Consider the following 15910-nt stretch of genomic DNA (forward strand, 5'->3'; position numbering starts at 1 on the left):
TACAATACAATACAATACAATACAATACAATACAATACAATACAATACAATACAATACAATACAATATATATAATCAGTATAATATAATATAATATTAAGTATTGCCAATTTTTTTACCATTTATTCTGAGGAGCGTTAAAACATTTAATTAATTAGATTTTTTTTAAACTAAGTGCGCATTTGACCTCAGTCTCACCTGGTCAAAGTGACGAGGTCAACGATGGAGCAAGCACACCCAAATTATGCCTATTCACTCTCGCCTAAAAAACGCCCAATTTATAGCGTTCAGAGAATAAGTCTGCAGTCTGCACTGCATAGTCATTCGCCATATAAATGTGGAAGCGTGACGCTTCGAGCGAATGCTTGGAATATCCACAACATAAGGGTGGAACCCCAGCCTATGTCTATTTCCCCGATGATGGAAAGGGGAAGTTGGAATTAAATCATGCAATTGGTATAGCAATGTTGGGTATTTTCACGTGCATATATTCCACAGGATTGAGTCCTGAACATTTAAGTGGGAGGAAAGTGGGTGTCTTCATTGGATCCTGCTTTTCGGAGACGGAGAAAGCCTTCGTTTACAGTGCTACCCTCGGAGGCGGATTCGGCGTAACAGGGTATAGTAAAATTGATTTGTTTCTTGTGGTACATAAATTATAGACATGTCAGATATGTATTTTGAATCACTGTGATCTGCCTTGCGGCATACAAAGTATTTGTAATTTTTTTTAAACATTCATGCAATAATTTATAGACTGTGCTCACACAATCCAATTAATTACAAAAGCCAAAACCAGAGTCTGTCTAATTTTTAATTTTTTTAACTGCCTCCGTGGCCGAAAGGTTGCCATGCCGGACTGCCACGCAGAGGTCTCAGGTTCGATTCTCGGGCCGGGAGAAATATTTGTATGGCCTACATTTATTTCTCTCGTGAGTTTGGGTGTAATTTGTTGTTGTCTATGTGTGTGTCCATGGCACCCGCGACACAGGTTTCCCTAGTGCGAGCCAATGTTGAGTGTGTGCGTTAAAAAAAAATTATAAAAAGAAACAATTTGTCATTTTGTAAGACATTAGAAATCGCACTCAATTTTTGTAATACAAAATACAACAACAACAATTTCAAGTACAATAATTTACAATAATTCGGGATCTTGGACTTTGCCAAGTCCACTGGAACATTCCCTTGTCAAAGGGAAAAACGACCGAACGAAAGGGAATTTGACATTAAATTTCAACAAAAAAACTGGTAGTGTCCTTACAAGGTACAACTATGAAAATTTCAGATGCAACCGGTCTATGTTTGCGAATCGTATTTCCTACTGGCTGAACGCCAAAGGTCCTTCGATGGCTGTGGATGCTTCTGACTGCAGCGGGCTGGCTGCTCTGGAACAAGGCTTCCAGGCCATCATGCGAGGAGAATGTGTCGCTGCTCTGGTTGGATCCAATAACGTTTGTTTGCATCCGCAACCATCTGTGCATTATGCAAGGTTTGTGCTATTGTCACCAGTTTTTGCCATTGTTTCAAGAACACTTGTGACGCATTCATATCAAGTCGTCAGGCGACCTTCGCTTGCCCGCCGAAAGCGGCAAGCTACCCGGTGTAAATAGTGAGTCGTCTGATGAGACGGTAATTTGCAGCCAAAGTCGATCGAAGCGACTGGGTGCGTTGCCTTCGGCAAGGCGAAGTGGTGTGCCAAAAGACGACTCGGTGTAAATGCGCCATTAAACTGTACCATGACCTCTGCTACTTAATGCCACTGGTGTGTTATGCTTTTCTGTGGACCTACTACGACTATGTGAATTGTAATAGTATGCTTATATTTAAAATTAAATTATTGTTTATGTCAACTTGAGGTTTACTTGGTAGAAGACTTGGTTACTCGAAGTTAGTCGTTGTACATACTTTTGGTGTATCGTCCTGTATTGTTAATGGAGGCTGTCAGTGCAAAAGTGGTGTAACCCACATTTCATTTTTGTACTACAATATTACTTTAAATGACAAGTACATCATTATTTTATATTTCGATGCTTTTTTAATAATTAAATATAGTTAATGAATGAAAATAGCATTCGATAACAAATAACTGCTTCCGTGGCCGAACGGTTACCATGACTGCCATGCAGAGGTTCCAGGTTCGATTCCCGGGTCGGGAGAAATATTTGTTTGAAATGTTTGCAGTTGTATGGCCTACATTCATTTCTCTCGTGAGTTTGGGTGTAATTTGTGGCTGTCTATGTGTGTGTCCATGGCACCCGCGGCACAAGGTTTCCCTAGTGCGGGGCTATGTTGAGTGTGTAGGTTATTATTCTTATTATTAATGGGGTACACCAGTTTTGCGCTGATAGTCTCAGTTCACTGTTACCGTTTGCTTTTGCAATAACGTATATTTCTTTATTTGTGTTTTATATATTTCTTCATATGTCTATAGTAATTTGAAATGAATGGAGTGTTGTTTCAGAATCGTAAAGATGAGCAAAGACGGCAAAACTAAGTCGTTCGACCAAAATGCGGACGGCTGTGCAAAATCTGATGCGGTGAACATGCTGCTCCTACAGAAAGCTAAGGACGCTAAAAGGTATTTAATCGTAAATCCAGCACTATCCAGATCATCATCACCATCATCAACCCTTTTGTACGTCCCGCTGCTGGGCACGGATCTCCACTCAGGCGAGGGTTAATGCCATAGTCCGCCACTCTGGCCCAATGCTGGTTGGTGCATCACACGTTTTCCGAGTGCTGTGAACCTTCTGCGACATGCAGGTTTCATTACGATGTTTTCCTTCACCGAAAAGCTCATGGGAAACGCAAATTAAATTTCGCACGTGAATTCCGAGAAACTAGAGGTGCCCATATTTGAACCCACGGCCTCTGTTTGAGAGGCGGCCGGTCAAACCATTAGGCTACCCACGGCTACCGTCGAGGTGAAATTTATGAATTTTATTGGAATTATACAACTTATAATTATTAATACAAAGATCGAACACTACGAAAAACATCCTGCGATCCGGCGTGACTCGATCCGGCGCCTGCCAACAAATCAATAAAAAACTGAAAAAGTTACAATTATTTAAGCGACAGCTCTAGTCAGCTGGTGGTAGGTGTAAAGGTACCTGGCTAAGTGAAGAAATAGATTTCTCACAGATGGCGCTACGGCAAAAAAATCGTTAAAAAAACCAAAAACAAAGATCTGCAACAAGCACATACAAAAATTCCTAAGGTCCACACGTTTGCTGGAAGACGGTGGTTTGAATCGAAATGATTTTTTGTTTGGAGTAATTTCACAAAAATAATTGAATATCATGGTGGTCAGACGTGACTAAATAAGAAACTAAAAAAATTGCAATTATAAAAGTTATTTATTTATTTAGTGTAATAATTTATCTAAACAAGGCTAAGCGCGGTAAGAATATAAATTATGAGAATGTGTTTATTACCTACGTAATTTTTTTAGGATTTATGCAGAGGTGGTCCACGTGAAAAGCGAGTTCACAGAGTTGCTGGAAACAGAGGCAGGCCCTAAATTTGGGTTCTACAGAGATTCTCAAGTTGCTGCCCGATTCATTAACGATTTTTATAAAGAAGCTGGAGTGCCTCCACACGCAGTCGAATATGTAGAAGCTTTCGGTGCAGGTCGGTTATAGAATAAATACTTTTAGATTGTTTCGTTTATATATAAATATTATATAATACATTGTCGTATAAGAGAATTTAGCATTAAATTGCGTACAATTTGTTTCTTACTTATTTTGACACCATGTGGATATCTTTGCCATGAAAACATTTTTAAGGATATAAGCATAATCTTTACCACGTTACTTCATTACAGCCGTCTCAGAGGCTGATAAAGAAGAGCTGGAGGCGATTGAGACCGTGTTTTGCAAAGAGCGCCGTGAACCCCTCTTAGTCGGCAGTGTTATGTCCAACATCGGTTACACAGAGGCGGCTTCTGGCATTTCTGCGGTTACTAAGGTAGGTAAAAATTTGCAATGACCGACCGATAATCTGCACCTGCATCGCCATGGGGATGTATACATAATATAGATTTCTAATGTAATGTCAGTTATCACTCATCAGTGGTCAGTGTTCAGGATTATGGGTGTTAAATAAGGAAGTCTCGAATGAGATAAAAATTTTTCAGTAGGTACGACCCATTTCGGAAACCGACTAGCAACAACAATAGATAACAAGTAGCAGTAAAGCTCCTTGTAAAAGAGTTCATCCAAGGAAGTACACCCACCTTACCTATTTGCCAAGCAGTAGAATAAAGGTTTTCATGCTCATGGGACTTGTCAACTTATATGACGCGCGCAGTGGCAGTGCTCTTTGCGATTTAAAGCTCGAGTGACACTGCAGCTACTGTGGACAGGCAGGTCGCTTACCACTACACGCACGACTTGTTCGTCCCGTCACTAGGTATTATAAAAAAGCTTTATTAAATTGCTTCTAGTTAGGTAAGTGACCTGAGAATTAATTTCGTTACTCTGGTACTCGTAGTACTGGGAATTCACTACCTACCACCCCGCAAAAAATGGCAGTTTTGTTTGAGAAATCGGTCATGTGTGTTTTCAGCCTAATTACTCTAGTCTTTGTTCTTTCTCGCTTATTGTACCCAATAACATTGAAATATGAGAGTTCAGGTAATTATTAATTGTCATGTTGTCGTTGTTACATTTATGTCGAAGACAGTAGGAACCTTATCGAATATCCTGACTTGGGCCAATACGGCGAGCATTGTGACGTTCGTATGGGCTACAAGTAAACTTTTGAACTTTCATCTGCTTTATCAGGTGATACTAGGCTATCAAAGAGGCAAGTTGGCCGCCAACATGCACTGCACAACTCCTCGTCAAGACATCCAGGCTATCCGCGACGGGCGTATGAAAGTCGTCACCGAGAACACTCCATTCAATCCTATGGCTTACGTAGCTGTCAACAGCAATGCGGTCACTGGAATTAACGCCCACGCTCTGCTTAAGGGATACTGTAAGCCTAAGGTACAATACCTTTTTGAACCTTCTGAAACTGAGGAAAATAAAAGGTATTTAATTATCTGTGGTATACATAGCATGGTTATTGGCTGTATACAGGAATAAAACTGCGATTATTATATATACTTCATTAGGTTCTTTTACTGATTCGACATTTTTTGTACAATGTAGTTGAGCTTTAAATTGTTGAGTTGCTATTTTGTCAATAAACTCGAATATATTCAAATTTAAAGGACGATATTCTCAACAGGACCGGAATAGTTACAAGTGTAACTTTCCGCGCCTAGTGACGATTTCAGCAAGACAAGACATAAATATCCAAAACATCCTCAATGACTTGAAGAGCAAACCGATCGATCCTGAAGAAATTGCCCTGTTCCACAATATACACAAGTATAGGATCCCTGGTCATTTAGGCAGAGGCTACATTATTCTAGGTATGAAGCACATTGCAATATTTTATAGAATTGGTCTTCGCTATCATTGGTCTCAATTTAAGGTTCTAGCGAGTTTCACTTAGAGGGAACTATTTGGCAATAACCCAGAGGATTATCGAAAACAAATTGTGGAATGAAAACTTTAACCACAAGTTCTATTGGGCATTCTGAACTACTTTTTCTATGATCAACTCATAAGGAAATTTTTTTCTCCGCCAATTATATTTTTATAATTTTTTGTTTTTGATGATTTTTTTGTACAGCAAACTTTAGGACACTTTGTCAGTGAAAAATAAAGTAAGGTACCAAACTTATTACGCCTTTTAAATTACAGACACCGATGAGGAACAGAAGACAGTGTGTCTTGGAGAAACGGCGGCGTACTATGACGATACCAAGCGCCCGCTCTGGTTCGTGTACAGCGGAATGGGCTCACAGTGGGCAGGCATGGGAGTGCACCTTATGCGTATTCCCATCTTCGCCGCCGCTATTGAGCGGTACGTAAAATCCTCACTTTAGGCAACGTGTTTTCAAGATCGAAGTATTTCGCTCAATTTTATAAGTTCTATGGCGGTTCGTAGTTGATCATACTTAAAATTACCATTAAATTATTTTCAGCTGTCGTATTGCCCTAGAGCCAAAAGGTATCGACATCGTGCACATAATCACGTCCCCGGACAAGACGATTTTCGACAATATCCTGAACTCTTTCGTTGGCATCGCTGCCATACAGATCGGTCTGACAGATGTGCTCAAATCTATTGGGCTTGAACCAGATAATGTCATAGGTGTGTAAACTATTTATATTTTTCGAGTAAAACAATAACTCAGTTCCAAAAGTGGCAACTGTCCGCTGGAAGCATAGACGAAGTGCAGATTCTCAATGCATTCTAGACAGGCGAGGATATTTAATCACATTAATTCTAAACAGTTTGAAAGGAGAAAAGAAAAAAGTCTTTTTTGTTACTTTGGTTTAAATGTCACAAAATTACAATAATAAAAGCATAGGTTTTACACTGGTTTTCAAAGAAGCCGGACTTTGATATTGGTATTGTATAGTTTTTCATGAAATCTGGGAATTTGGAAATATTCTGAAAGTTGGCGAATGTTAACAGGTCATAGCGTAGGCGAGCTGGGTTGCGCATACGCCGACGGTTGCTTCACTGCTGAGGAGATGATCCTTTCTGCGTACAGTCGTGGGCTGGTTTCAATTCAAACGCCCTTTATTCACGGCTCTATGGCTGCTGTGGGATTGGGATATGAGAAGGTAAACTACTGACTGATGTAGTTAATTCTTCAATTAATCAATGTTTGAAAATGGAACGGTTTGCATAAGTCCATATATGGACGAGTTGATGACTGTGAATTGAAACTTACTTTATTTTAAAGAAAATTCTAAATCAATCCATAAAATTTGACAGGTGTTAGAAATGATTCCACCGGAAATCGAAGTGGCATGTCACAATAGTTCCGAGTCAAGCACCATATCAGGGCCGTCTGATATAATGAAGGAATTCGTTGCCAAGTTGACAGCGGAGGGCATCTTCGCCAAAGAGGTGCCGTGCTCCAATATCGCTTACCACTCGCGATACATTGCTGAAGCTGGTAAGCTTCTTTTCCTTTAAATGTTGTTGCTCATATTTTACCAGGTAATTAATGATAACTTTGAAATATGTATATAATTATGCTTCGAATAATAAAAAATCATTTTTTGTGATCAAGGGGTAATTGCTTCCAGTCCCAATTGACACCTTCCGGTACTATAAGTATCGCTCTTAACATACCTGCCTAGTTATCAACTTTTGTTGCTAAGTCAAAGTTTCAATTTTAGCTATTTATGTCTCAGCTGTCTTGCCTGTATTGAACCGAGTATTTTAATGTTTTAGGTCCTGGTCTGCTGAAGTATTTGAGTGAAGTAATCAAGGATCCAAAAGAGCGCAGTGAGCGATGGGTGTCAACGTCAGTACCCCATGAAAAGTGGGGAGAGCCTATTGCCAAATATTCTTCTGCAGAATACCACACAAATAACCTACTGGTATAATTTAGATACCTATATTATAATTTTTGTCACCAGATATTGCTTTGCTGAGATAATGACACATATATTAGAAATTGAACTTGTATCCACTGAATGTATATAGTATAATAAAATTCAATTCAGAACCCAGTACTGTTCGAAGAGACTGCTCAATTGATACCAGCGAATGCGGTCCTCGTAGAAATTGCTCCTCACGGTTTGTTGCAAGCTATCTTGAAGCGATCGATGCCCAGCTGCAACAATATCCCTCTCACCAGACGAGGGCATCCCGACAACGCGTTAATGGTTCTTGATGCTATTGGCAAGTGAGTTTGAAGTGTGATACTAGCATATCATTTCGTCGATGGTGATACTGTATATACGATTAATTACTAACTTCTTTGCAGACTATTTGTCCACGGATACAACCTGGATATCGCCGCTCTGTATCCAGCAATACAGTTCCCCGTCTCCACAAACACACCGATGCTGTCTCATTTTGTTGAATGGGCTCACACCGAGAAATGGTACCTTTTGCTTTGGATATTACTCGTAAAGCATAAAATATTTCAATGATAAAGCTGCTGGCGAATTCATAGCAAACAACATTGGAACTAAAACTTGATATTACAGGAATGTGCCACTCTTCGATAAGGGTACGATGAAAAAATATCCAATATGCAATTTCGTGCCATCGATCTTCGACGTTGAATACAACTATTTACAAGGACACGTGTTAAGAGGTAACCTAATTTTTTTCATAATTATTGTTGAAGATACATTTTATTTACGAAAATTCCAGGTCGTAAAATTTCAATTAGCTGATGTCACTAAAACTAAACGTTTGCGTTGCATAGTCTTGCGGTGAGGCGATTGATTTGTAATTGTTGTAATTATACATAATTTCATTAATTGAATTTATTCTGTATCGATTTCTTTGTAATCGACGTTTCCTACGCCGACGAGAGTCGATCTTTGACGGCGCCGAAATTTCTTGTTTGCGAAATATTGTTTAGTCCTATGAATCTTATCAGTTGGAAGTATTTTTTGTTTTAAAAAATGAAAAATACTCGTACTATATTGGTTGTATACAAAATTAACCGGAGTGTTTTCTTTATAGTATTGTAAATATTTGTATAAGAATCTCTTCTTTCATTATTTCAATTCGAGACGAGACTTGTCCACAGTGAAATCAAAGGTAATTTGCTTAGAGGTTGGATTGGTTTCCATAGTCTAAGGTAATTTGTTACTAGACAGTTACGATTTTTAAATTTTTTGACTAATGCTTTGTTGTCAGGAGTAGAATTTATCGCTCCATTTTCTTTTATGTATATTCAGCGAGTTTGAAGTAATGAAGATTTATACTCGATGTGAAGTGAAGATTACTATAAAATGATACTGTGCCCTGGAGCAACCGATGGCAGCATACAGCGCACATAATATTGTAGCAGTAGAGCTCTTTGTGAATGAGTTCGTCCAGAAAAGTATTGCTACCATACCCATTTCTGCCGGTAAACAGTAATGTGAGCCTTACAGCGTTCCGGTTTTGAAGGGTAAGGGTAAGCACATGAGACTTGTTAACTTATGTTTGTGGGTGATGCGCGCAGTGGCAGTGCCCCTGAGATCTTTGCGAATTAAAGCGCTGAGGATCACTGCAACTGGTATGGGTAGTCATGTCGCTTACCACCATGCGAATGACTTGGTCGGCCGCTTGGTATTATTAAAAAAAACACAGATGCTAGTTATTGGGAGCTGTTTGTCGACGTCTCCTAGAAGATCAACCGTTTCTGGAGTACTTTAGCGCTACGACTTCAAAGTAGTAGATTGTTTCGTGGATCCAGTAGACTTTAAGACGAATGTCAAAAACGTGCAGTGAATTATATATGGTGGCCGCAGTGGAGGTGAAGTAAAAACGGGAAAATATATAGATAATAGTTATATTCAACTTCCACAATAGATTTCTTAACTAAAGGAATTTAAAGTACGTGCGAAGTAAGGGGCGTTGGGCCTAAAGTGCTTTATACAAAAGAGAATAAATGCACGGGACGCTTGTTTCTGCTGCGAGCGAGTGACTAGCGCTCTCTTGACGCGAAGGCACATTATGCCGCAGAGTGGAGCATTCCATGTACTTACGGCTTCAGGTTCGGCTTTTTGAGCCGTATCTGTAAATATGTGCTGGTTGTGCATATGCGCTGTGTGCAGTGAATTGGTATATAATTCTACTCACAGACCACATAAATACTAGTACCGTGGTTCTACTCATACTATAACCATAACTTAAAGATTTTGATTGGGTTGAGCTTAACACGTGAAAACGACGTAACACGATTTTAAAATTTAACAAAATTAAACTGACAGCCTCTTGAATAAGAGTTATATTACAATATTTCAATATTTTTTTCATCCTGGTTCAGCCATTCACCAACAGGTGGTGTTTTAGTAAAAATACTACTAGTATATAATAGCTAACTATTACACGTTAGATGGCGCTGAAACTCATTTTTCGTTACACTAAGAACTCGCGGAGCGGTTTTCACCCGCGTCTGCCGAATCTGTAGAATGTAACAGTTAAGTATGTAAAATTAGTAGCACATTTCACGGCGCGTTTTACGCCTGTAGTGGTGACGGTTGCTCGCGGTTGCCGCGGCGGGGTACTAGTAGAACCGCGCAGGACGCGATGACCTGCGCGCTTGGCGGCCGTGTCGTCGCCCGCACACTTTGGCGGTCGGTTCAGGCGCAATGTGGTGCAGGCGCAAGCAGGGTAAGTTCTCTATTAACCGCGCGACTTGCAATTAACTTCCACTAACTTCGCGGTCCGTTCCGCTATCGCAACGGTTTCGTACCCGCAAACGCAGCAGCTACGTGCCCGCACAAACTTGAAGGGTCGTAAGTATTGAAATAAAACCGCTGTCTAGAAGCACCGGCGGGCGCGGATGGAAACCGCTCAGTGAATTGTTAACCTAAAACTGACGCTACTCAACAAGGGATGTGGTCCTACCTAATCGATAGTTGGAATCCATGTGGCTGTTTTTAATATTAAAAAAATATTCCATTTTTCATACTATATCTACACTGGTACTGGTTTATTATTAAATTAATATAAATTATTATTATTTTCTTAATGGCGGCCACTAGGCTTGGATCAGTGTCAGTTTTATAAGAATAATATAAAAAATATGGCGATCGTCGCCAGTGTCAATTTTCCATTATACGTTACCTCGGGTTGGTGAAGCTGTCACTGTCAAGAGTAAACTCGAACCATCAATGAATTTAATAAATTAAATTGTTGTTTTTTTTATGAAGGATTTATGTAATTTTCTATAATTGTTTCTAATTTATTTTGCATACACATTTAAAATAAAGCCGATTCTATTTTATTTATTTTTTAAATGCATTTGCTATGGAAATTGAAACAAAGTCAGAAATAGTAATAAGAAAACCAATCTTTCGATTTTCCTGCAGCTTCAATCCAACCTTCTTTTATTTTAAACTTATAGGAAAAACTTAAAAATTAAAAATACTCTACGTTTAATCTACGAGTATAATGGAATTTAAATATCTAAAACACATAAATTTTTCTTCAAGCGACAGCAACATCCAAATTGATATGAAATTGAAACGGTTCCCCGTAATATGAGTTGTGTTAAAGTTACTCGAAATGAAATGTTTAATAATAGTAATAAAATAAAAGAAATCAATTTAACGTGAATGCTTTTCGCTTCGATATTTTAAGGACTTTAATTACAAAAGTCATACTAAGAAATTGAAACATTTCAGTAAAAATTTATTGTCGATAAACATCAGTCTTCGTAAATGAACATCACTATATTTGAATCTAGAAATTTTCCATGGAGACAAAAAGAAAACATTGAATAATAATAGAAATAGTAACTAAAAATGCAAATAGCCTATGGAATGTTATCTCACTGGTTTTAAAATTTTTGTTTTCACTCCAATTTTTACAAGGTATATCGCTACAACTTGGCATTTTCATATTTTACGTGAGATCTTGTATGTACAACGATCGCCATGTCACTGTGGCGATGTTTGTAGGCGTGTCACCTCGATATGGTCATTTTGACCATAACGAGGCGATGTGAACCACGCCCCCATACCATATCTCCCCTTTTTTCTATATCTATGGTTCTAGTAGACACATAATGAACGGTGAATTATAACAAGTGTATAACGAGCGCAACGAGCAGCGCGCAAGGAACTATTGCATTTTTGTCGAGAATGAATACGTACTTATAAACAACTATAATCCAAAAACAATTGTGTGCACACACAGAATTGTATATATCACAACGGGGCATATCCCCTACTTATTGCACTACTTATCTACTACTGTATTAAAATTCTATGTAAATACAATGTGTACAATGTGTATGTACAATGTGTATGTACACGTCTACATAAAATCCTGACTTGGCAACAAAATTGATACAGTTACGTATTTAATAAATATTTGGCTTAATATCTACCTAAGTAACTGCAACTAAAAGGATTCAAAATGTCGTAAATTGACAGCATTTCGTTTTCGGGAACGATCCTGCGATTCCTATGAAAGAAGAAGTTATGATAGTTGACATGTCCAAGTCCATGAATAATTTTTTTTTTAAAGAATGAAATTAAAAATGTGTAAGGTTTGCAATAGTGATGTATCAAAAATTATGAAGAAATTCATTAATTTAAAATCTAACTGAATGTGTTTCAAGTTTGTAGTCATTAATTTTTGACTGAAATTTGCATTTTGGGCTACACCTTTCTGTAATAGAAAATCTTTTGATATTTATACTTTGTATTTATACTTTGTATACATAGCAAAAGACGAAATATGAAAATGAAAAGGTTTATGTCAGTGATAACGCTACAATAATATAAATTGATATTTTCCAGGCAAGAACCTGTTACCGTTTGCGGCGGTAATAGAAGCGGTATGGGACACGTACGCAATGATTCAGGGCTCACCACGGCGACAGTTACAGGTCGAACTCCGCGATGTGTGCCTGTTTGTGCAGCCGCCGCTGCATATCAAGCAAGTGACGCGCTTGCGCGTCGTTTATTTCCGCGGCAGCGGCAAATTTGAGGTAAACACTAGCACTGTCACAACATTGTAAATCCTACGTTAACAAATGTCATATCTTGTCTATCTCGAGAAGCTACTGTAAGTTGCTGGAGTGTAAATAAATAACCTGTAGACGCCAATGATAAAGCGACAGTATCTGGAAAAATATAGAGATACAGCTGAAATCGTCAACTATTGTAGTTGGCTCGAGATTTTTATAACGTTCGTTTCAGTCTGTCTTTTAAGGTACAGATTTGCAAGGCCATTTACGTCGTAATTTCAGGTACACAATGAAATGGGCGTTGTAGCGTCGGGCTTTCTCGCCAATGCTGTTCACGTTGATGTGAGACACTTCGAAAGCGCATTTGAGTCGAAAGAAACGATGGATCTTGTGTCTGACGACCTGTATCACCTCTTTCACGAGAGGGATTACCAATATGAGTAAGATAATACAAATGTACGTACTATATATTTTTGTAAAAATATTATTTATTTTTTGAAACAAATGACCTTTTCAGAGGTGAATTCCGCTCTATTCACAAAGCAAATTCGTCGTTTACTGAAGCTCAAATAATCTGGAAAAACAATTGGGTAACTTTATTGGATGGAATGCTACAGTTGGATAATTTGAGGCAATCGCACTCTTCTTTCTCTACACCCAATAAAATTAGGAGGATTGTGATCGACAATAATAGGATGACAGACGACAATATAATAAAGGAACACGATAAAAAATTGCTACTAGCTCAAGTTTTCGAGGAATATGATTACATGAGGTAACTTTCTTAAATATACACTAAAAGTTTTGTTTAGTCTACAAAGTTCATCTTTTTATACTAAGTTATAAATTCCAGATGCGGTGGCATTTTATTAGAAAGTATTAGGTACCAAGAAACATCGATTACGGATGAAATTTCAGCCAATCTGAAGATCGTAAAATTTGTTCCCCACTTTGATGCTAATATCGATGTAAGTATAATCAAATATGTTCTTGAAACATATTAAATGTACATATGACAATATACGGTCAATATACGGTATTTTTTGATGTAAGTCTAATCAAATATGCTCCTGAAGCATATAAACTGTACATACTAACCCATCAATATGCGGTATTTTTTTATGGAATGACGATAGAAGACTAAAAAATCATACTTATCTTATCTATTTATACTTTTCAGACTGCCGTCACCTGGAAAGTTTACTTGCAAATAGTATCCGAAAATATTAACAAGGATACTATTAATGTCGTGAGCATTACAAATCAAACGAAGGATACATTTTGTGACCTAAAAGTTGGCCTCCATAGCATTGCTGGAGTAAGTTTTAACTATAGCGAAATAAATACGGACAAGATGTTGACACTGAAGGAAAATTTTCTTTCTGAAATTGATTTGGTCCTGGTTCAGAACCTATCGTTGGATGAACACGTAAGCTTTTATAATAATATTAATTTTGTATATGTGTCGCTAAATTCAGCAATGAAATTCTATGCATTTTGAATAATAAAATATGACAGCTTATACATATTGTACGGTGATTACAGATGTGCCAAATGTTATACCGTGTATTGAAACGAGACTCTTTCATCGTGAACCGAGAAGAGACTGTCAATGATCGCATACGACCATCAGCTCTTTACAGTGTTCTGTCTTCACACAGCATAAATCATACAAAACTGGAACTTTTGAAATGGAGGCCCACGCATGTGACTTCCGTGTCTAGTGTTATGACTGTCCGTACAGCTTTCGACTTAGATTACCTGGCAAATACCCGATTATCTCGTTCGTGTCGTAACAAGCTCGTAATTTTGTCTCCGTACCCCTCTGTACCGGGATTGAAAACCATTGTAAAACAATGGAGAAAACCAACAGATCAGCCTATTTATCTGGTGTCTGTAACCGACGAAGATAATATGGAAAAACTACCTGATACAAATCTGGCGTTTAGTGTATTGTATAATGTGAGTATTTCTACTGGTTTTATACGAACATTGATCTTTTGGTCTACGTTAAATCTGTTTTTCTGTTCCATTAGGGTGTTTGGGGTGGTGAGTATTACTTGCCATGCCCTGAAGTGAAAGCAGTGGAAAATAGAATGGTACTTCAAAGCGGTCAAGTCGGTGATATTAACTCTATGTTCTGGATGGAAACCTCAGACGTTGAAAATTCTAAATTGAAAGTTGTGGTACGTCATTTTTATTTTAAAATTTCAATGTTTATTAATTACTATGAAAAAGTGGAAATTATAGTACACATACAATATAGAATGTTATACTTGAAAAGGTTGTGGACTTATAAATTATTACACAAGATTTAGCTTATTTAATGATTATAAACGTAGTAAAGAACCAAAATTAGCGATTATTCGCGATAAAATTTGAAACAGCTCCGACTGTTGTGGCGGTTGAGCTGGGAGTGACCATGATACGAAAACAAAATGAGAAAGTGAAGGAAGATCAAACAATTCAAATTTAAAATTTAAATACATGTAAAATAAAAAAATGATAGGATACAAGCGGAGAGAGGCGATACAAAAAGGTGAGATGACGGTGTAAGGAGGTCACACCGTCACATACTTATCTCTACAAGTAGTCACATTTCATGTAAAATAACAAGTTCCTTAGTGAGAGCTGGGCCCTGATTTTATTTCAAATCGGAAACGAATCGATTGAGTAGCCCATCCGCAATATTATACGCCTCGCGTTGGAAAAAACGCAGCTCCGATGGAGTCTGCACTAGATTGGGTACATGTGTTACAGATCACCAGGCTCACTCCTTAAGTGTATTAAGAACGTAACATCATATAAAATACATGCAAATTACAAAATAAAGCGTAGCATAGCAAGCACGAAACGTGTGCGCGTGCCAGTGTATATGCGTGTCCGTGTATGATTACAACTTATTCGAGTATAGTAAGGCTTTTTTAGTCGACTCTTAGTCGTGAGCGATCAGCCAGTAAGTAATAATTTATACAGTGAATATTAAGGATATTGTTTATCTTACTAGATAAGTAACCTCCTAAAAAATAAAAATGATGCTGTGCACCACTGGATATTGTAACCGAAGGACAGACAGTGTGTTTACGCCGAACAATGTTAATTTTGTTAGAGTGAGTCGTAGGGGATTTGGGTGTGCCACCCATAGATATAGAAAAAAAGGGAGATATGTAATGACGCTATGTAAGATCGGGTGCCGATGTCGCCACTTTTTAGCTTGTGTACAATTCAAAGTTTACGCTCTATTATCTACTACCATAACTTAAAGATTTTGATTGTGTAGGGCTTAAAACGTGAAAACGACGTAAAACAATTTTAAAATTTAACAAAATTAAACTTACACTCACTTGAATAAGAGTTATATTACAATATTTTAGTATTTTTTTCATCCTGGTTCAGC

At 37.9% G+C, this 15910-nt stretch overlaps 2 protein-coding genes across 2 annotated transcripts in view; both read left to right on the forward strand.

Annotated features, from left to right (window-relative positions):
* Positions 1-3643, forward strand: part of LOC113226242 (fatty acid synthase-like) — a 6599-nt gene extending 2956 nt beyond the window's left edge. Inside the window, exons 3-6 of the mRNA XM_026458803.1 lie at positions 498-618; positions 1285-1488; positions 2461-2577; positions 3454-3643. Coding sequence (XP_026314588.1) covers positions 498-618; positions 1285-1488; positions 2461-2577; positions 3454-3643 — 632 coding nt within the window. The remainder of the gene's footprint in view (positions 1-497; positions 619-1284; positions 1489-2460; positions 2578-3453) is intronic.
* LOC113226225 (fatty acid synthase-like) overlaps positions 3560-15910 on the forward strand; it is a 24874-nt gene continuing 12523 nt past the window's right edge. Inside the window, exons 1-19 of the mRNA XM_026458785.1 lie at positions 3560-3632; positions 3829-3971; positions 4790-4996; positions 5241-5427; positions 5762-5924; positions 6046-6215; positions 6543-6694; positions 6849-7032; positions 7314-7462; positions 7589-7770; positions 7852-7971; positions 8078-8187; positions 12344-12534; positions 12796-12953; positions 13031-13288; positions 13367-13481; positions 13694-13942; positions 14059-14475; positions 14550-14699. Coding sequence (XP_026314570.1) covers positions 3918-3971; positions 4790-4996; positions 5241-5427; positions 5762-5924; positions 6046-6215; positions 6543-6694; positions 6849-7032; positions 7314-7462; positions 7589-7770; positions 7852-7971; positions 8078-8187; positions 12344-12534; positions 12796-12953; positions 13031-13288; positions 13367-13481; positions 13694-13942; positions 14059-14475; positions 14550-14699 — 3216 coding nt within the window. The 5' untranslated portion in view covers positions 3560-3632; positions 3829-3917. The remainder of the gene's footprint in view (positions 3633-3828; positions 3972-4789; positions 4997-5240; positions 5428-5761; positions 5925-6045; positions 6216-6542; positions 6695-6848; positions 7033-7313; positions 7463-7588; positions 7771-7851; positions 7972-8077; positions 8188-12343; positions 12535-12795; positions 12954-13030; positions 13289-13366; positions 13482-13693; positions 13943-14058; positions 14476-14549; positions 14700-15910) is intronic.

The sequence above is a fragment of the Hyposmocoma kahamanoa genome, unplaced genomic scaffold (genome assembly GCF_003589595.1).
Source record: "Hyposmocoma kahamanoa isolate Upper Pololo Valley unplaced genomic scaffold, ASM358959v1 185, whole genome shotgun sequence".
Taxonomy (NCBI): Eukaryota; Metazoa; Arthropoda; class Insecta; order Lepidoptera; family Cosmopterigidae; genus Hyposmocoma; species Hyposmocoma kahamanoa.